Here is a 22,199-nt window from a genome sequence, read left to right as displayed (position 1 = left end):
TACTTGTGCTTAATAATGCAGTGCTTATTTGGGATGTTTTGAGTATACCTACTTGAAAATTTAGTGCAGAAATGTTACTGAAGCTTCAGATCTGCTTTGCCAGGATTTAAGGGTTTTGTGAAAACTATTTTCAAGTAAATTTAAGTATATGAGATTTGTGTTAATTTGATTGTTGGTAGAAAGCCTTAATTTCTTCACTTCTAAAGCCTTTAAAAAAGCTTTTAGGTTTTTTTTTTTGTTTGTTTGGAATTTGTTGATCTTCTAATGTGGAATATTAATTGCAAAGAGTTAGGAAGCATTTCTTTAGTTAAAAAAAAATAAAGGTTTTGTTTATAAATACTAGCAAAATGGTAGTAGTGTTACATTACCTACATTTTCCTGCTTATTTCTGTACAAAGGTTTGCTCCACAGGTCCAACTGAAATAGTCTAGTCTAGTTTATGTTCTCCTCTGGTTTTCAGATCTTATGTTTTGTAGATGTAATTTTACAAAACAAAGTTCAAGTCTTGTGTAAAGTGAAATTATTTAAATTGGGAAAATGATGTACTGTTGAGTCTTAGATTAAGCTGTGCATTAGAAGATTTGATGAGAATTGCTGTCTGCTGTATGCTTTTTGGCTGCAGTGTAGTAATGTTTTGATACTGTATTGCCCTGTTGGTTAATAGTGATTAGCAAATGACTAAAATAGTCATTTTTACATTAATAGTATTTTTACTTACTTACCTTATATTCTGTTAAGGAAAACAGCTTTATGTAGTAGTTTTTTAAAAAACTTTTAGTACTCTTAGTCTAACATGGTTGTGTTTTTTCAGTGTTGGTGTAGAAAACATAATAGAAGCTGGAAAAAACCCAATAATGTTACATCGAGAGGCTTTAGATGGGTATTTTGTGTATATCTATATGTGTATATATGTATGTGTATAAAAAATAATTATCATAATATATATAAGAATGGGAAAAATTAAAACACAAGTCCATGGTTTGTGATTTTTTCTGGGGGTATTGTATTTTTCAGTTTGAACTGAGGGAACCTGCTAGTTGAAGTTTCAGTTTGTTACACAGTCTGCTCTGGCACACTGGTGGTTTGTTGGGTGGTGAGCTGGGGCAGTCAAGGTTGGGCAGGAGCAATTTAATAAGTTACCATTCCTCACTGCTAGTCATGTTAAATGTGGTAAATGTGTTTCCTGCATACTTAAAAACTTGATGTTGAATTTGTTTTTCTGTTATGTTAACTATCAGCTGTCAGGGTTTAGGTTTGGTTTTCCGCCCATATTGTGATATTCCTTCTGGCCAAAATATTTTGAAGATTTTTTTTTTTAGTAAATTCTCCTCCTGACATATGACAGTGTATGTTTTGCCAGACCCATGGTTTAAAGATAATTTATGTCTTTATTGAAACCACATGGGATGTATCAATAACACAGTTTTTGGTACTTTATGCAAACGGTTCTCCTAGTCCTTAGTTTACTTGGAAAACGTGATCCCTTACAGCATTACTTGAACACATGGTTACATTTTTGTCTTTTTCTTTCCTACCTTGCTTTCCATAAATACTGCTTTGTGCTGAAGTGCTAAGTGGGATAGTGCTCCTGTAATTAACTTTATATTGTAAATACATTTTGGAGCTGATCTATTCCATTGGTCTTTCACAGCCAATTCTTACCATTGTGCCACTTCAAAGGATGAATAGTAGAAATTAGCACTGGAGAATAGGCTCCTTATGCTGTGAGTGCATTAAGGGAGATGTACTTTTAGTGTTCCTTATGTTTCAGAGCAATTAATACACTTAATATATGATTTTTTTCTTAGCGTATCATAGTGTATATCCTGTTACAGCTCATTCCCTTCAGCCTGATGATTGTGTTGATGAACTTAATTAGAGGAACTTAAGCTGAATGATAGTTCTTTCTTTGCATCTAGTATACCTATGACTACTTTGATCTGAGAAAACTGAATTTTTGTTATTAGTGTAATAAATCTAAATTTATGCCTGTTGTACACATTTTTGAAAAATGAAAAACTGAATTTCCTTGTGTCCACATGAAACTGGAGATGTGTGGTTAGATTAGTGCTGTTCCTTATTTTAGCTTTCTTTCCTTAACTTTTTTAAGCTTGTGTTCCCAAGCATTATTGTTGTATGCAATTGTTTTAAACGCTTGGAAAATGCTTTGTAGCTGCTATGAAAGGATGTATGTGGTGTAACCTCAGTGGGCAGCTGAGCATCACGTGACTCCTTGGTTATTTCCCCTTGCAATGGGATATAACTCTGAATGTACTGTCCCTCCACTTCTTTCTTCCTCCCTGCTTTATATACTGAGCATGATGATGTCATATGATAGGGAATATCCCTTTGGCCAGCTGGATTCAGCTGTCCCTGTTACATCCCCTCCCAACTTCTTGTGTACCCCCAGCTTACTTGCTGGCAGGGCAGTGTGAGAAACTGGAAAGGCCTTGACCTTGTCTAAGTGTTAGTCAGCAACAGATAAAGCACAGGTGTGTTACCAACACTGTTTCCATCACAAATCTAAAACATACAAGCATGATACAAGCTGCTGGGAAGAAATTTGCTTTATTGGAGCCAAAGCCAGATGAGGTCAAAAAGTAGAAGTCTGTTATTTGTAGTTTAAATTCACAGATGCCATGGTATTTAGATTATTTTGGCCATGGTCTTTGTCAGTCTAGAAAAGTTTCTAGCTGAGAGTTTTAACCTCGATGGGGTTAAAACTGAAGTCTTCCTCTTACTGCACTTCTTGTTGCAGTTGATAACATCGCTCATCTTTTCTATTGCTGTGTCTATACAGATCTGCAGCCAGTCATTTATGTTATGCTGAGATGGGCTTGTTGTTAAATAAATACCTTATTCTAATTTTATTATTTCAGCCTCTTCTTTATTTTGTTTCACTATGTTACATGTAGTCACTTGTGACTTTCCTATCTGATTTGGCCTTGCTTTTCTCTCCCACTAGCCAATGCATAATTCTTTCCAACTGATGTGCTCATATGTCTATATTGTGCTTATGTGTTTTCAGAGTAGTCATTTCTATGTTCTTTTTCTCTTCAAACCCATTGATGCTTTATCCACTTTTATTTCTAGAATATATTGTTATACAGGGTCGACCATTGACATGTATAAAGTGGTGAGTTTTCAGCTGTTTCCACTTTGCAGTTGTGTTTTCTGATATCTGGTGCAGACTGAATTAGAATTTCTGTGGTTTGCTTTTGATTGTGATCACTTTAAAGATTTTACACTGTCATTAACCACTGGTAATAGGCTTGTTCTTAATAAGTACAGATTCTTTATGACTTCATGGATTATATTTTCTAAATTAAAATTCTGCTGATAGGATTCTGAGTAAAATCGCTTAGTGTATGCTTTGGTTTTGGTGATTGTGTTTAGATAGGAGAGTAGCAAAAGGTGCAGATCTTGTCTTTGCTGTGGTTGAATGAGTTTCCCAATATAAAAAAAAAAAGGCCTAGAAACATTTAAGGATAAATATTTTGTCTGCATTGACAAACTTGAGTACAAATTTCCTTGCATGTGCTCTTGCGGCTCTAATATCATAGATAGCATTGAAGTGAATAATGAAAAATCAGATAATTACAGAAAAGAAACTCCAACTGTCAGTGGTTGTACTGAGAGACATTCTCTTTGTGTGGAGAACACTTTGGAGAGATGCGTTCTTTTGAGTTACTTTTTTATTTGAGACAGATTTATGCTGTTTTGGCAACCTTTTCAGTTACAAAAGGGATCAGATACTGTTTTGCACTTCTGTTATGGTCAAATGAAAATGAGTTCCATCTTACTTGTGCAGTTGGGTTTTAATTTCAATTTTTAGAACCTGTAGTATTTGTTTCTGTCTGTATTGGAGGGGCCGTAGGGTATTCCAGCAGCTGGAATAACTCCTTCCTTAAGCCTCCAGAATTTTGGCTTTCAGAAAAATGGTAGTTGTTAAGAAAGTTATTGTCACAGTGAAATAGTCCTCAGTTATGAAATTAAAGTAATTATTAAAGAGATGTGTGTTTTCAGCTTACTAACAATAGCACATAAAAATCCCAACGGGAAGATCAGTGGGTAGGGTGGCCTTTTTCTTCTGTTCTGAGTTTTTAACCTTTTCAGACGCCTTAGAAGTTCAGTGTAAACCTGTCCTTCTAGTCTGCCTATGTTTTCCTCTAAGCCTGTGGTAATTGGATTGCAGCTGATGTTCCTTACCCCGATTTACGGATTTAGGGGATGGGATTGTGATGATTTTTCCATTTGTAGATATGCTGCTTAAGCAGTGACTTTCCTTTTATTATTGGCATGGATGAAAATTCACATCAGAATGCTTGATTAATTATTCAAAGAAGATAGTGTGTAAGCTGGTAATGGCTTAGAGAATGTACACACAGCTCTTTGAATGACAGTTGACTTATTGTCCATTTCACTAAAATTATTAAATTTTAGGCTTACTAAATAAAAATACCAATAATTTTAAATATTTGAGGTCATCTGAGGTAATCAGCAATCAAAAAATACTAAGCTTTGATTATTTAGGGAAAATATTGGTTGTGCTCTCAGTGCTGTTTTGAGGTCTGTGTATCAAGCTGAACAATTTCCCCCTATAATGATTCCTGCAGCTGAATTCCTTAAAGATCTGTAACACCTGATGAAAAATAACTGTAGGCAATCTACAGATACCTTCCAGGCAGGGAAAGCAGTGGATGTGCTATACCTCAACTCGAGTAAGGCATTTCACACTGCCTCTGTCAGCATGCACAGGCTGACAATGGATGGGTTACATAAGTGGACAGTGAAGTAGATTGAGAACTGACTGAATGATCTGGCCTAGATGTTTGTGACACGAAGTCCAGCTGGAGTCAAGTTGTCAGTCATGTACCCTAGAAGCTGTTATGGGGCAAATGCTGTCAAGCGTCTTCATTAATGGCCCAAATGTTGGCACAGTGTACCCCCAGCAAGTTCACAGATGATACAAAACAGAGAAGAGTTCCTCATATACCACGTGGTTGTGTTTGAATTTCGAGGGACATGGGCAGGCTGGAAGTTTGGGCTGAGTGGAATTTTAATGTGCAACAAGGGGATTGCAGGGGATTGCAGAATCCTCCATCAGGGATGAAATAACACTGAGGGGCTGACCAGCTGGGAGACAGTTCTGCAGAGAAGTAGCTTGGTGTACTGGTTGGCAACTGTCTGTGTGCCAGTAGTGCAGTGCCATGGCAAAGGTGGCAGGCAGCCTCTTGGGCTGCGTTAGGAAGAGTGTTGGCAGCTGCTTGAAGGAGGTGCTCTCTGCTCAGCACTTGTGAGGCTGCAGCTGGACTGTCCAGTTCTGGGCTTCCCAGTAGAGGAGAGAGAGATGCTGCAGAGTTAAGTGCAGGGTCATGTTGGTGATTAAGGATCTGGAGCTTTTCTTTGGTAAGGAAGGGCTGAGAGGGCTGGGACTATTATCCTGGAGAAGAAAAGATTCAGGAGTTGTTTTGCTAATGCAGTGAGGGAATGAAGAAGGGAAAGCCAGATGCTTCTCAGTATTGTCCCCTACCCTGATATGGCACTGATGTGGCAAAAATTAAAGCTCAGGAAATTCCAGTGCATTCTAAGAAAAGCAGTTCTTCACTGTGGGAAGGGTCAAGCATTGGCAGGTGTTGTCTGGAGATGTTTAATATCTCCTTGGTAGTACTAAAAATGCAACTGCATGTAGTAGTGGGCAACTTATTGTTTCTGACACTGCTTGAGCAGGAAGTTTGACAGACTCAGACACAGAGTCACAAAACGGTTGAGGTTGGAAGTGACCCCTGATTTTCATCTGGTACACCCTCCTGCTCAAACAGGGCCAGCTGGAGCCAGTTGCCTGAGATGGTGTCCAGATGGCTTTGAATATCAGCAAGTATGAAGGTTCCACAGCCTTGCTTGCTACCTGTGCCAGTGCTCAGTCACCCTCACAATAAATAAAAAAAAGTTACCTTAACAGGTCCGTTTTAACCTGAATTATGTGATTCTGTAATCCTTAAGAAAATAGACCAGAAGGAGAAGGGATCAATATGAAGTTTATTTGTCCTCTGAGAAGATGTGTCAGAGGGAACAAACACAGTGCTGAACAATCAGATCTTCCAGTGGAGCTGTTGTAAGATGGTGGCTGTTGTGGTACTAGAAGTAGTACCACTACTAGTTTATGTTGAAAAAGACCTTTAGGATCAGTGAGTTCCACTGTTGACCCAGCACTGCCAAGTCCACTACTAAACCATGTCCCTGAAGGCCACTCTACACACCCATTAAATACTTCTGGGGTAGTGATTCCACCAGTCCCGAGGCAGTGTGTTCCAGTTCTTGAAAGCCCTTGTGCTGCTGCATAATTTTCCCACAATACCCAACCTAAACCTTCCCTGGTCCAGCTTGAGGCCAATTCCTCTTGTGCTATTGCTGGCTTCTTGAGAAAAGAGACTGACCTCCACTTGGCTCCGATCTTTTTTCAGAGTCGTGTGGAGGAATAAGGTCTCCCCTGAGCCTCCTTTTTTCCAGGCTGAACAACCCCAGCTATCTTAGCCATTTCTCTTATAAGACTTGTTCTCCAGACACATCACCAGCTTTTCTGCCTTTCTCTGGGCACATTTCAGCACTTCTTGGAGTGAGGAGTCCAAAACTGAGCACAGGATTCAAGGTGTGACCTGAGAAGTGCCTAGTACAGAGTGTGATCACTGCCCTGGCCCTGCTGGCCATATATTTCTGGTACAGGCCAAGATGTCATTGGCATTCTTGGCCACCTGGGCACTCTGCTGGCTCATGCCCAGTAGCCATCAACCAGCACCCTAGATCCTTTTCTGATGGGCAGCTTTCCAGCGCTTTCTCCAGCCTGTAGTGCTGCAAGTTGTTGTCAAGACCCAAGTGCGGGACCTGGCATTTGGCCATGTTAAACCTCACACATTTGGCCTCAGCCCAGCAAAGAGTCCCCTCCCAAGCCACCAGTTTCTCTAAGGACATGTTGTGAGAAACAGTGTCTAAAGGCTTTATAAAGGCCGGGTAGACAACATCCACAGCCTTTCCCTCATCCACTACATGGGACACCTGGTCATAGAAGGAGATCGGGTTGGTCAAGCAGGACCGACTTTCCATGTTGGCAGCCCTGGTCACCTACTTGGTCCCATGTGGTTGTACTCCATATGATCCTGCTCCATGACCTTCCCCAGCACTGAGGGCAGGCTCACAGGGCTGTAATTCCCTGAATTCTCCTTGTGGCCTTTCTCGTAATTGGGTGGCCCATTCACTGACTTTCAGTCAAGTGGAACTTCCCCAGTTAGGCAGAGCTGCTGGTAACTGGTAATGGAAAGTTGTTCAGTGGGCACTTCTGCCAGCTCCTGCAGTATTCTTTGGTGGATCTCACCCAGAACCAGAACCGTAGACTTGTGTGTGTCTAACTGGTGCAGCAGGTCGCTGATCGTTTCCCCTTGGATGATGAGGGCTGAATACCCTGAAAACACAACTGGACTGAGATAGAGAAGGCTTCAAGTACCTCAGCATTTTCCTCATCCATTACAGGATAGAGATTGTCCTCCCCCTTCTTTTTGTTTTAATCATACTTTTAGAAACATGAATCGGATCTTCATGCTATAGCTCGGTATGAATAAAGGGAATATGAGAGGAACTGAAAAGGTAGGACCAGTTGCAGTTATAGATAAGAAAAAGCAGCATATTTATCCAAGCATTCTTGTACATGGTAACAAAATCCAAATGTAAGTGATTTATTATTTAGAATATTTTTGAATTTAAGGTGTTTTGCGTGTTGAAGTCTTGCTGGGTGGTGTTTAGTGGCACCTAGTTGCCAGTTTGGTGATATTACTGCAAAAACCTTAACTTTCCTCTCTACAGCCTTCCACTTTTTTTTTTTTCCTCTTGGGAGCAAATATATTCAAACTAGTAATACATCACAACAGGCAAAAATATGGTTTGTGAGCCAACTGTCATGTAACTGGGGTACTTTGGCTGTGATTTTGACCAAAGCAATACCTTATTTTTGCTTGCCTGCCTGCCTGCAACTGTGCAAAGAGGAAGGTCAAGCAACTTCATGGAGGTATTTTTTCATGAAGTATTTTACAAAGCAATAGTTCTCTTTTCAGAAATACTCTAAAATCCAGGGATACTAACCAGTGTTCACAGAAAGCACTTTTTTCCTCGGGTGTTCTGTAGATTTCATTGCTAAATCTCAGTGAAAAGATTTAGTGTATTTATTTCTTCAGAAATCAATATTCTTGGGTTTTTTCCATCTGTGATTTGTAAAATTTTGGGTCAGTTTGTGATATAAGTGTATGATATAGTATATACTTGGTGCGTGTTTATTTCATAAAGCTTGCTAATATTTATTTTGACATTACATAAGAGTTTATATATTTGTGTGATAGGCGGTTTTGTGCCAGGTTTCACCTTATATGTACGTATTTTGTTCTCTGTTGACTGTTTTATGGCAAGTCCTTGTGGAAACTTGATATGTATTACTGTAGGTGATACGAAAAATGAAGCATTAAAAAGCTCTTGTAGCTATTGTTTGTAAGCAGACATTTTGTTTATCAAGGCAAGAGTGCATTGGGGATTTTGAGCGGTATTTATTTTCCTTCTTTTTTCTTGTGGCCTACTGACACTGTCCCTCCCCATGGTTGAAAGGTGCTGGATGTTCCAGCAGTAGAAAAAATGATAAACATGTCTGCTTAGTTGTCAGTGGAAGGTATCTGCAAGGATAGAAAGTTCAGTATATGGGAAGCTTTAGGAAAGTTCTGTTGCTGGATGCTTCAACAACTTCTAAATGTCGTGGGACATTTTCTGGGTCCTCTTGATTTGCACTACTTTGACACTAAACGGTAGATTTGTGTTGGTATGAGTTAGATGGAGAAACACAAAAGTGAGGACAGAATTAGGTGTTTGGGATAGGCTGGACCTAATGTTAGTGCCATTTTCTGAGCATCTCCCATTTTACAATTATAGATGCAATGCTGAAGCGCATACCCTAAAGAGGTGCATTCTGTGTGCCAGCTTTGTAGAAGGTGTATAGCATTTTGTTTGTGTGAGTTCTTTACTTTGGATTACTTCATAGGGCTTTTTGTAAGGCTGTTTCTCATTACAGATGCTAGAATTCTTGGCAGCTGAAATAACAGTGCAGAGATTACATTGAGATAGAAGAAGTCAAAGGGTGTTTTGTTTGCAAAGAGACAGTACATGTCTAAATATGGGAGATGTTGTACATAGAGACTCTCCAGTTCATAGAAGTAAGACTGCTGAATACTGAAGCTTATGTACATGTGGAGAGGTACCAAAATAGGGAGTATGCAAGCAGCAACTCTGTTTAGCAGCAAGGTTTTTTGGTTGCATTTTGCCACATGGTACCTCTTCATCTCCTTGGCAGCATGCAGCCTCCATGTAGTTTTATTGATACTCAGTTCTCTGGTCATAAAACCTCTTTTCTGTTTGTAGATTATTAGGCCATTGAAGCTCTGCCCATTTCCTTTGTTCTATTTCCTATCATTCTCAACTCCTTCATGTGAGCCATCGCTAAACTTCTTTTGTTTCCCCTTGACTTGTATGTTTGCCAGATGCTTCTCAGTTGTTGACAGCAAGTTGGGATGTCCTTTAAAATAAGATGATCCCACAATTTTGAGGTCTTCTCAGATCTGAGCAGACTTGATAACCCTTTTTTCTTTAGATTTCGCTTTCCTTTATATTGAAGCTCTTGTAGTTGAACTACAATGTAGCAAATAATATAGCAAACTATATTACAGCAATGAGATGAGTGTATAGTAAGTTTCTTGGTTGCAAGTGAACTGGTATTTATTTGCTTTGTTTGATACTAAGTTGCCTTGAAGCTCCATTACAAATTTAAGAACTGCTTTGGAGCACTTCAGAGGATGGAGTAGATGGCTTGGGAAATAAGGAAGTCCAGCAGAGGCTGCAGTTACTTTTAAGTTACTCTTCATAATGATATTGTTTTTTGTGTGATCAAGTGTCAGATAGATTACCTGCTTAGAGAAGGAAAAAACCTTAAAAATGCACATTGTCTTATTTCAATGGAAGAGTACCTTGTGGTTTTCTGCACAGCAGGAAGGTCTGATGCAGATCTGAGGTTCTTGTTGTAACAGATCATTGATTATATCAGCGCTCTTACTCCAGCCTTAGGCCTGCACCAGGAAGCATGCAGTCAAGAAGTGGGCCCATGGGAATCTCATAAAGTTTATCAAGGCCAGGCAAAAGGTGCTTCACTTGGGTTGGGGCAACCCTCGCTATTAACATTGGCTGGAGGATGAACAGAGGGAGCAGCCCCCCACAGAGAAGGATTTGGAGGTGCTGGTGGGTGAGAGGCTGGATGTGATCCAGCTAAGGAAGGACATGGACCTCCTGGAGTGAGATGTTTAGATGGATGGGGCACTTCTCCTATGAGGAAAAGCTGAGAGAATTGGGATTGTTCAGCCTGCAAAATGGAGAGCTTTGGAGTGACTTAAAAACCCTGACAAGCGTCAATTATGATTCTACGATTTTCAGGCAGGTGCAAGTAAGAAAAGCAGACGTTGCTTCTGTTGTCTCATTGCCTGGACTGTATTCTCCTTCAGCTAGAATTTTTAGGTGTGTTGCCTTTGGCTGGCCTGACGATTTGGCGGTCTATCTTCTAGATAGAACAACTGTAAAGTAGATTTAGAACTACACAGGAGCCCACCCTGGAGAGATGCTGTGGAATGGCTGTTGAGGGAGAAGCCTGTGAGAACAGGTTGCTCTACATCGGGATCTGTCCTAGGTCCTGAATGGTATAGTCTTACACTGACAATTTCAGAGTTGGAATTGAGATTGTAGATGAAAAAGTTAACAGAGGATGCAAAACTGTGGAAGATTAGATATACTTAAGATTGTAGATGTTTAGCTTCAGGAAATTCCACTACCAAACCAGTAAGCAAAAATGTAAAACCAGCAATGAATAAAAGGTACCTTATGAGAGATTCTACACATTCTATGAAATTATGAAGTGATTGTGATTTAGAAGTAGCCAGACTTCTGGAGTATTTCAGAATTTCACTTCAAATTGTGAGAGACTATTTTGTGTAGGAAACCTGAAGTATGAGCATTTCTTTGTGTTTCAGAATTGTGGGACTTTTTTTTTCCCACTTACTTTTTTTTTTTTTTTGTCATTATTTTCTGAAAAAGGATTGGTTACTGTGAGAGAATGGTGGAATCAGATGCTAGTGATGTAAATCAGTTATGATTTAGGCTGAAGGAACTGACACTGCTTAACTGTCAGAAGACTCATTTCTCAGACTTCAAAAAAATTCAAGTTGTGGAAAATGAGAAAAATAAATCGATTTTTCTGTAATGAAGATATGAAAAAATGGCATGTAACTGCCATAAAAACAATTCAGAAAATACCCCAAGAAGACTTTTCTAGTAGGATTTTATAAGACCTGGTGGGAGTGTGGTCATCAGCAGTGTTTAATATCTCTCCAGGGAAAAGAGATGTTGGGATGCAGTGGAATTTGACTAGAATTAGTCTATATGCTGAATTGGAAGAGACCCATAAGGATCAGTGTCCACTTCTGGCCCTGCATAGGGCCATTTCCCGGAGTCACACCACGTGCCTGAGAGCATTGTCCAAATGCTCCTTGAACTGTCAGGCTTGGTGCTGTCACCACTTCCCTGGGGAACCTGCACCAGTGCTCAGCCACCCTTTTGGATGAACCACATTTTTCTGTTATCCAGCCTAAAGCTCCCCTGACTTAGCTTCATGCTTATTTCCTCAAGTCCTGTCCTGGTCACCAGAGTGAAGAGATGTGTTCCTGCCTCTCCCCTTCCCCTCCTGAGGAAATTATAACTGCAGTGAGGTTGCCCCTCAGTCTCCGCCAGGCTGAGCAGTGAGCTCAGCTGCTCCTCATGCGGCTTCCCCTCCAAACCCTTCACCATCCTCGTGGCTCTCCTTTAGATGACATTGTGGTGCCCAAAACTGCCCCCAGGACTTAAGGTGAGGCTGCCCCAGTGCAGAGCAGGGTGGGACAATCCCCTCCCTTGCCTGGCTGGCCGTGCTGTGCCTGATGTACCCCAGGACAGAGTTGGCCCTTCTGGCTGCTGACTCACAATCAGCCTGTCATTGACCAGGACTCTAATGATGGACCAGGAAATGGAAATGCTTATCTTTTGGGGTTCTTTCCAGACACTCTTTTGAGTGATTCTAGAGTATCTTCAAATTGTGTTTTAGTCTTCCAGGTGACATGCTGTGTGCACAAGCTTTCCTTGAAGAAGTGTTGTTAAAGGTCCTGTATAGTGTTCATTTTGGTTCATCTGCACAGAGAAGCTCTTGATTGTTGCATATAAGCATGTTCTCTGTCATGCCTTCCTTAGTGTGCCTCTTGGTTATATCCAAGAAAGTGTGGATTGATTAAAGTGACTGGCTTGTCTTAATGCAGGCATATATTTTAAATGTGATAAAGTAGTTTTCATCCGTTTTTCTCTTGCTAGCTTTGTGTACTGTTGTAGGTTTGATTATGCTGACTAATTCCCATAGAAGTGCTCCTATGCCATGATTTTAATGTGTGTTTGCTGATCCAGATGGTGAACAGATGAAAAGCTCAGTATGTCTCTACTTGGAAGCATAATCAGAAACATGGCATGACACCAGGAGAAATGCAAAACTCAGAACGAGAAAAAATACATTCTTTCCACAATGCAGAAGCATGTTTATTGTACAGTCAATTTTTACTTTGTTTTATAAGCCAATGGTGAAGATCACAGAATAGCTGAGATTAGAAGGGGCTTTGGGAGACTGTTGGGCTCTCAAAGATGGATCAACCAGAGTGGGTTGCTCTTAACATTGCCCAATTGTATTTTCAGTATCTTAAAGGAAGGAGAATGTGTAGGCTCTCAAGGCAGCCTGTTCCAGTCTTTGACCCTTTTTTTGCAGTTCTTAGGTTTAATTGGAACTTCCTGTATTTATTTTTTTTCTCCGTTGTCTCTTGGCCTGTCACTGGGTATTGCTTAGTAGTGTTTCCATAATCTTTGCTGTGTCCCATCAAGTGGAGGTGGAGATACTCATGTGGAGACTGTTCCACCTCCGCCCTCCCAGGTTTTCTGTTTTCACAGCTAAACAATCTCTACTTGCTTGGTTTCTCCGCCTATGGCAGAACCTCCAGTTTTTAAGCATCTTAGTGGCCTTTCTCAGGACTCACTCTAGTAAACAAATATCTTCACTGGGACACCCAGAGCTGGTGGTGGTATTCCAGATACAGCATTACGAGTAGCGTGTAGAGCATGAGTCAGGTCCCTGACACTGCTGGCATGGGAGAGCTCTTCTGCACCCCTTTCTCTCCAGGGAACTGTAACCCATGGATTCTTCGAGGAACAGGTTGTTCTTGATTGATTCTGTTCTTAGGAAGTCTAGGGTTGTGTTGCTGTTTGTCTTGCCTCCCTTCTTTCAGGTTCCTGAATTTCACCTGCTCTGTTACTGCATCCAGTATAATGATGCTGTGATGAAACACCGTCAGACTTGATGATCATTACATGCGTGATAGTAGCTTGCTGTTGTGGTTTCCTTGACAATCTGAGCTTGGGATTTCACTTTGGACTGTTCAGAAGCAAATGCTTTCTGCATCTTGTCTAACTAAGCTGAGCACCAGCAGCAATAGCTCACCTAGTAGAGGAAACAAAAGAATTTTTTGATACCACAAACCCGACTGTTTCATTTTCAGTGTTTACTGACTGGATGCTGCCTCCTGAGTGAATTTCCACAAGCCCTTGAATGCTTAATCTTAACTGTTGAGTAAGCACTTATGTGAACAGAGTAACAGAATGTATTTGTCATTTGTCTGAACACAACAGCTCATTGCTAGCCTATCCTGCCAACAGTATACTTCTTCCCAAAGATTTGTAGCTCTTGAACCAGAGCAAGCAAATTTAGACAAATGCACTGAGTTACAGTCACTTGGAAGTCTTAAAAAATTGAGCATGTGTTAGCATGTGGTTTACTAAATTCACAATTTTTTCAGAAGTGTACTCGAAGGTTCAACAGCAGAACAACTGTCTAATACTGTACTAGCTACTGTTGTCTTCGGTACCATTGTTTCAGAAGCAAAAGTTTTAGGTCAGAAAGTGCTTAAACAGACTTCAGTTGTTCCTGTTCTTCCTTAGCAGCAGAGATGGAATAATATTTTTTCCACTCATTAGAGACATATTTGGTGTAACATTTAGTCTAGAGGATCTTATGTGGGTGTAACACATAGTGTTAACCCATGTTGAGTAATTCAGTAACAGCATTGGGGGGAGGAACACACACTTAATATGTCAAGCCTCCCTCTCAAATTTAAGCATATGAATTGCAGTTCACCTTGAGGGAAGGTGCTCTGTTTGCATTTCTTCATCTCTTTTAAGCATAATAAGAGCAATGGTGTTGAGACAGCTGAACAATATCCCCTTAATAATGCATCAAATAGTCCAAGTACTAGGTAATGCTACCTTCTTGTTTAGAACAAATAAACTAAAGCATGCATTTATTCCAAGACAGGTGCTACAAGCCTGATTAGAAGGCTTGTAATCATGTAATGTAACAGCTGTTTTACCTATGTCCTGGGTTAGGAAGACAGGTATTTGCTAGGGAAAGCTGGAGTTTCTCTTGGAATGGATGATGTAAACCACCACTACTTTTTTTTTCCAATTATAATTTTTTCAGCTAAAAGCTTTTAGGCAAAAGATTGTGGAAATAGAAATAGCAGTTCTTTATTGGTATGTATAAAAAAAACCAACCAACCAACAACAAAAAAACAACTACAGCATTGATAATAAAAACAGTACCAAGAACTTGAGGACTTTGCTTCACAAAAACTCAGGGCAGTTTGGTCTCGGTGCCTTTGTAGGATCCTCAGAGCACCAAGCTGGAAGAGTGGTAAAAAAGTCTCGGTAGCTGTAGAGTGGCAGGGTGTCCCAGCAGGGCAGGGGGACCCAGGGTCACTCTGTAGCAGAGGAGCAGCGCTGATGGAACCACCACGGCAGGGCAGGCCTGGCCCAGCTCTTGCAGGGCGGCAGAGGAGCTCAGAACTCCAGGGCAAGCAGATGATGGCAGATTTCCCAAGACTGGACTGCAGTGAAATCTTCCAGCAGGAGCACCAACCCAGCCGTGCTTTCTCCCCGAGCGCCGAAAACCAGAGCGCCCGGCTACCTGAAGCTCTGTCCTTTTTTTCTGCCCCAAAACTCCACTCCCCTCTGAGCTTCGACCATCCCTTTGTTTTGTTAAATAGTCTTGAGTACAACATTTAGTCTCCTTAGTAACTTATGGGGAAAAAATTCTTTAGAGTAAAAAGGAACAAAACTTAACTCCCAACAAGTTATTTTAAATTGTCAAGCAACTGGTTATTGGCCACCCTCCCCTTCCACCTTCTTTTTTTTTTCCTGCCTTTGATTTGAGGCAATAATTTCATATTCCAGGGTTGAACCTTTCAGATATTTATTTTATTCTCAACAGATTTTTTTCTGTAAAGGCTATAATAGCACCATTCACTCTTTCTTTGTGTGCATTTGGCACAAGTAGTTTTTGTCAAGGTGTCTTTATGTTCTCTGCTCATTTGACTTGCACTTCCTTTGTGGTCCAGTTCAAAACATGGTCTCCAGTGTTGCAGTATCTTGAAGCAGGTTGCAGAAAGCCTGCTTGAGATTGCTGATAATGAATGTTTGTTTTCTGTGAACTGAATGGTATCAACAGCTGAGTTAGAAGTTGGAGGCTAAAGGCCTTTTGCCAGCGGAAGCTGATTGTCAGTGCTGAGTATCAAGACCTTTACAAATGACACCTAGCAGCAGTTTACAATTGTTAACCAGCAATATAATTAATAATTTAGCTAAAAGATCCAGCTGAGCTGTATCAGATCTTGTTAATCTTCATGCAATAGAAGAGTTGGGCTTATAATTAACACATGTGGTTTCCAACAGGAAATTACTCATAATCTGCTTAACATTGTTTTCCATGAATATATTTGCCCATTTTTTACACTTCTTTTCTGAATAGTAAAACATCTTAATGTTATGGGATATAAAAGCAGAACTGTGAACAATTATATATATATATATTTTATGTCCAGATACATTGTGAATATATTAGTGTTATGCATAGTAATTGTAGGTTGCTTAGAACTATTTCTAAAATTAATGTGATTAGGTATTTTTTATTAATTAATTGCTTACTAGTTCTGAAGGTTTGTTTAGATATGGAAGGAAGTTTACTTTCCAAATCATTGAGAGTTCATTTTTAGAAAATACAGGGAGATAATTGTGGATTCTTACTATGGCATTTCTATCCTGAACTGTTTCCATGTAAAATTATTCAAGCCCAAACCTTGCCGAAGATAAAGATTGCCACAGTGGAGCAGTGCTCCACTGTGAGGTGCTGCTACTTGCAGCATCTTTAATGGTTTTTGTATGAATGAGGGAGATCATAGCACCATCAGTAAACCCATTGCTGGTCTTCCCTGTTTGCTAATTGGAAAAAAGATTGTGTAGGTGTCCTGACAAATGAAGGTAATCTGCCAAATGGCAGAGGTTTTGTTACTATGGAAATGAGCCCAATCTTGGGGGGAGGGAAGAGGCTTAATTTGGGGTTTTTTAGATGTATGTGTAAACACAAAGAAATACTAGCAAAAATTACAGGGACTGGTCCAGTGAAATATTTACAAGATGAAAAAGTGTTTATGATGTTTTCAGACTGCAACAAATTTGGAGAGTTTTCAAGGATTTTGGCAGGAAGGATTAAATTTGAAATGTCTTGGCAACTTGAATTAGTATCTTTTAAAAAGAAAAAAGCTAATGCTTATCAAGTTGTCTGTGGCAAGTGCAAATTATACTCTGTTTAAAAGGCATAATTATTAGTATAAATAGATAAAAAGTATTGGTAGCTCAATTTTGAGGTTTGCAGTGAAATCTTTTCTTGCTAGTCTGGGTTAAATAGGTCTGCTATGCCATATTGCTGTGAAGCTGCCAAATAATACCTGGAATGCAGTTAAAAATGTGACCTTGGAGGCATATGAGACATTTCTTCTTCCTGTTCCTAACAGCAGACAACAAATACTGTTTTCAGCTTTGGTCCACATGGTCTACGTGTGGTATGGACTGAAAGAACCCAGAAGATACTTTCATCAGAACTTTTAAACTGAGAGTTAGGGCTCAAGTTTCATAAAAGGTCATGAGGTCCAGAGCAGAACATTGAGTGGCTCCAGAGTGGAAGTGGCTGCACTGTTCTTTGTGTTTTACAGCAGATTGACATGCATTAAGTGCTAATAAGTAAGAAAAATCTGTCTAATTAAAGAAAAAGTAAATAATGAGTTGAACTATGGAGTCTGATTGTTGAAATTTGAGCAGTAAAGGTTATATGGAGGTTTTTTTGCCTTGTTTCTTAAATAGCTTATATACTGTTACCTATTGAAACTTTACTGTTGGGACAGTGTTTAGCGGTCATCTCTGTTCTCTTTGTAAGCTTCAACTTACCGGGGAAGGTGGGAGAATTCCCCCTCACTGCTCACTCAGTCAGTTCTTTGAACTCCAGGATAATGGTGGTTGTTCCTTAAAAGAAAAGTGGTGGGCTGGTTTGTTTCTGCAGGAAGTGTCTTGAGAAATGTACCTTCCTCTTAATATAGGTCAAGAGGGGGAAAGTGGTAACATTTATAGGAAGCAGCTTTCTTGGCATACTCTACAGGAATTCTTTGTTTGAGCTTGTATCCTCACTGCTGGCTTCAGTTGGTCAGGCTTCAGTTTTTCCAGCTTTTAGCTGCTGGACTCTGAGGTTTCTATATTCTTGCAGTCTGAATGTTGTACGGGACAAGTAACCACTGTGCTTTTAAAACCTCAGAATTTTTATTTAGAACAAAATTGTTTGAATGAAATACTCATTGTTCTGATTCTCAGTCTGTTACTGAAAATGCGGCTTCTCACTGCCTGTGATTTTCAGATGAAATAGTTTTATTTTTCAGCTAATCTGAGCTGTAAGCTATTTGAGTAAAGTTTATGGTGCAGAGGAATGTTAGTAGCTGTTGCTTGGAGTCCTATATAAGGTGAGCTGTATGCTGCACAGTTAACATTTGGGTTTCCTCTTTATTTTGGAGGACTTATCTGAAAAGCTAGTAGGTTAAAAATCATGCATTTCAGAGTAATTTCAGTGATGGTGACAGAACAAGTATATGCACATATGATGTCTTTTTTGTATGATGTCTTTTCTTTTTTTTCCTGGGTAGTAAAATGGAGGAGAAAGAGAGTGTGGTAGAAATGAGGTGTAGGCAGAAGTGGATTAAAAGAGCTTAGAAAACTGTGCTAGCTAGGTCTGTAATGTGAAGGGATGGACATTAAGTGTCTAAAGTAAAGGGTGGGGAAAAGTCCAAACAAAAGGTAAGGAAGCTGCAGGTTCTTCCATGAACTGAATCTTCTGTTAAACAATGTATTTTTAAAGCTTAGTTTTTGTGTTGGAAGGCTTGAGTCTATGTGGTAAAGACTTCACAAAGCAATGTTCTGTACTAACAGGTTGTTGTGCTGAGAATTGTCAATAATTATTGCTTCTAGCATTGCTGTGGCACTAACTTGTAATAGTAACAATAGGGTAAGCCAGTAGAAAGCTCAGGGACTTGTTTCTATCCTAGCATATATTCTGGTTAAATTGATGAGAGTAAGGACCCATAATTCAGTGGAGCATTAGGAAAGCATAATTTTAAGTGCTTTGTATTCTGATTTGTACTCTGAAATTCTACCTGTGATTGTGCCCTTTGTCTACAAGAAAAAAATTCAGAGTGCTTCTGACATTGTTCCTTCTGTGCTTTTTACCATGGGGTACAGAAGAGAGTTTATTAATTTTGTTCTCATTGCTTTTCTTCTCTTTTTCAGAAGTAAGAAACTTTTTAGCAAGAAAAAGTTGAAAAGAAAACAGAAGACTAAATTGAAAGTAAAAACACGTAACAAGGTAAGCCTGTAACTAACCTGACAAAGTTCTGACTCAAACATGACAGTAACTTCAGTTGAGAGAAATGCAAGAAAACCTATGTGTGATTAACAATTTGTTTGTTTAGAGGAGTCAATAGTAGACCAGTATTGTCTGTTTACTGTATCCTACATGACTGTGTTACTAATGTTAAACTTATTTAGCTGCTTTTGCTACTATTGTTCTACAGGAAATAATGTAAATAATGTTTTTAGTTCTCCAATTCCTAAACTCTAAGTGTAGCTAAACATATTTGTCTTAGAGGTAATTTTTGAGGTCTGTTTCTAGCCAACAGTTCAAGACTACTGCTGCAAAGGTTTGGTCATATCAGCTAAAGAAGAAAGGGAGCATTCTAAGGATTCCAAAGTTACCTCTGAAAATTCCTCCATAGTGGAAAATGTAATAAATGATACCTAAGTGGTTCTACTAATGTTTTTTCTCTATGTAACCCGTGCCATATATCACTTTAAAGGCATGGGAATCCTACCATGAACTTAATAAAAAATGTTTACATTTTCACTCTTTACAGAGAATAAATTAGCAATGGTATTTTTAAACACTATTGTGCTACATGCTTTTTCTATTAGGAAGCTATTATTTCTCTGTGTAAGCTAGAGTCTTGGAGAGATTTTCATGAAATTTTGCTGCAGAAATGAAGGCTTGTAGTTAATAAAGCGAGCTCATTTTTGAAATGGTTCTAAGGGACAGAACCACTGAAATATCCGGTGAAAACAAGTTCTAGTCAGTTGAATGTCCTTATAGTGCAAATTCAGTGTAGAGCCACTTGGCCATCTTATCCCTCTTTGCCAAACCTCATGTAGTTACTGTATCGCAAGACAGATGACTTTGGGAGGGTGAAGCAAACCCTCTATCTATTAATTTGGTATTGACATTTTGGAAACTTAGCACATTATTCTGCTTATCTCAAGTAGTGCAGCTTCAGACTATGGTATAGAAAGAGCTTATCTTCAGTTCTGTTCTCAGCAGTGTACAGTAAAATATTTGTGGTCCAAACTGAATTTCTCAGTCCCTTCTTCACTTAAGGGAAGTTTTAGCTCTGTCCTCTCCATGACTTTATCAACCCACTGTCAACAAAGACAACAAAGTTAGAAATTCAAAGAAATTTTGCAGAGTGTCTGTGTTCTGTCTGGTGACAAACTTGTGCTTTTAAAATAAGGTAACTGTTCAGCTTTGATCGTTGTTACTCTATAAAGGGACCTTTGTCCATCTGGATGGTGGTGTCCTAGTTTTACTGCCAAGTAGAAAGCTAAATACAGCATGGCTGTTCACAAGCTCAACAGTCAGATGTAGTTCTTGGGTTTAGTTGCATTGGGTAAATGCAATGGCAGGATCCTTGGCCAAGATGATGTCAACATAGGAAAGGCTAGTTCTTGTGAGTAGTTATAGGTATGGCACTAACTGATAATCTCCTGACCTCATCCCTATGGAAGGTTGTTCTCAACATTTTCCTTGGGTTTTAGTCAGTTTCTGCTTGAAGGGTTGAGATTTGTATCTTTGAAAGTTGTAATGGGTTTTTGTATGTTTTTTACTGATGCCATTGTTCTAGACAGTGTTTGAGGCAGACCGGGGTTGACCATTAGAAATTGATCTTCATTCTGACTGACTTAAGTACAGAAAGGCACTCTAGTTTATTTCTGCATAGTAGCAAAAAATTGTGTATTTCCTGAAAAATGTAGCTGAGAAGGGGAAGATAAAACCAGCTTCATATCTTGAGATTATGAAACTGACAAAGTGGGGTGGTGGTTTTGTTGGTTTTTTTATAGATGGTATGCGATGGGAGGGTTTTTGTTTGTGTTTTTTAATATGCTTTTTCAATGCATTCCAGTACTTACCATGGCAGAATCAGCACAGTGATTATTTTTGCACTGGAATGTCTGAAAACTGTGGATTTGTATATTGTCAGGAAAATGTGAGCTTTCATCTGGAAGCTTTAAAAATAGAGCAGATTGAAAAGCCTTTCACTACTGGACATTCTGAGCAGTAGTTTGTGTGTATTGGTTTATTTGTTGAAGAAACAGGGTCTTTTAGTCTGAACAGACTTTTAGTCTCTTAATATACTTTGTAGAGGCAGAGAGGGCCTTAAATCAAGAATAAGGTGAACGAACTAAAAAATTTATTTATATCCTATGCTTACTAAAAATGATTGAGTAATGGAAGAGGAGAGCACTTTAAAAGAGAAGTAATTGTTGAGCAACTAGAAGGCAATTGTTTATACCATTTAAGCATTAAATATTAGAACATTATAGGTATAAAACTAATGGGTGTTTAACACAGCCCAGTAGTTTAAGCCTTATTCTGTTTCGAAGATGGATCATGCTATGATCTCTGGTATTTGAGCTATCATTAACTTTTGGATTTGTGGTTTAGTATCTATTTTTTTAAATGGTGGTGTAAAAGTTTTCCATGTGGTGCAGTCTGTTTTGGCTTTAGAAATTCACTGCTGACATAAGTGACTTTTACATAGAAAACAAATATCTGATTGTTAGACATGGGTGTAGCACCTTGGATGCCAGTCCCTACCTGCCTTGACCCTGGTTTTTTTTTCCTTTTGGCAAAGAATATCGCCAGAAAAATTGTAAGGCCATGTAGCTTTTCCCAACTCTGTGGATACTGGAGCTAGCTTCCCATCCCTTCAGACACCCTGGGTATTTTCCCCCTTTGTTAACTCATGCGAGTGCTGCTTAGGGCACTTTGATTGAGAGAGACAAAAAACCAGAGTTCACTGTCTTCTGTTCTCAAAATGTTATTTGAAGAATACATGAAAAATTGGAGTCCGCCAAACGCAGCTTATACTTGAAATGATTGGCATCTACCTGTTTAGTTTATGCTGAAGTTTTAAACTGTGCCTTTTTTGGCTTTTTACAAATGGAAGGAGTAAAATTTAAGGGAGGTTCATGTAGCAGACAAATTCATTGTAAGCTAATGAATAGATGTGTAAAACAGGTCGAGTGGGACGAATATTGTCTCATTAAAAACACATACAGGTTCTCAAATAATTTGGCATTGTTTTCAGTGGCTTCTGTATTATTTGGTCTTTCAACCTCAAGAGGGCATCCTTTTCTAAGAGATCTTTTGACTGTCCGAAGAAGAATTTTGTGAGCTTCTCTTCTCAGTGTTACACATGGATTAGATCAGATGGTTATTATAACCTGACCCATCTTTAACAGCAGATTAACTTTCCTCTCCTAGATTATAGTCTATTTCCATCATATTTAAGAATAAACCATTGCTACAG

General features: G+C 39.3%; 1 protein-coding gene across 15 annotated transcripts in view; it reads left to right on the top strand.

Moving 5' to 3' along the window:
- The window catches only part of MYCBP2 (MYC binding protein 2), a 174,257-nt gene that overhangs the window by 4,811 nt on the left and 147,247 nt on the right, over positions 1 to 22,199 (top strand). For all 15 annotated transcript variants that reach the window (XM_066313401.1, XM_066313405.1, XM_066313400.1 and 12 more), the window contains exon 2: positions 18,850 to 18,925. In XM_066313401.1, the coding sequence (XP_066169498.1) occupies positions 18,850 to 18,925 (76 nt within the window). The remainder of the gene's footprint in view (positions 1 to 18,849; positions 18,926 to 22,199) is intronic.

Source organism: Sylvia atricapilla, chromosome 2, assembly GCF_009819655.1.
Source record: "Sylvia atricapilla isolate bSylAtr1 chromosome 2, bSylAtr1.pri, whole genome shotgun sequence".
Lineage (NCBI taxonomy): Eukaryota > Metazoa > Chordata > Aves > Passeriformes > Sylviidae > Sylvia > Sylvia atricapilla.
Note: the sequence above shows the minus strand (reverse complement) of the source record. Positions and strands in the feature narration are given on the sequence as shown.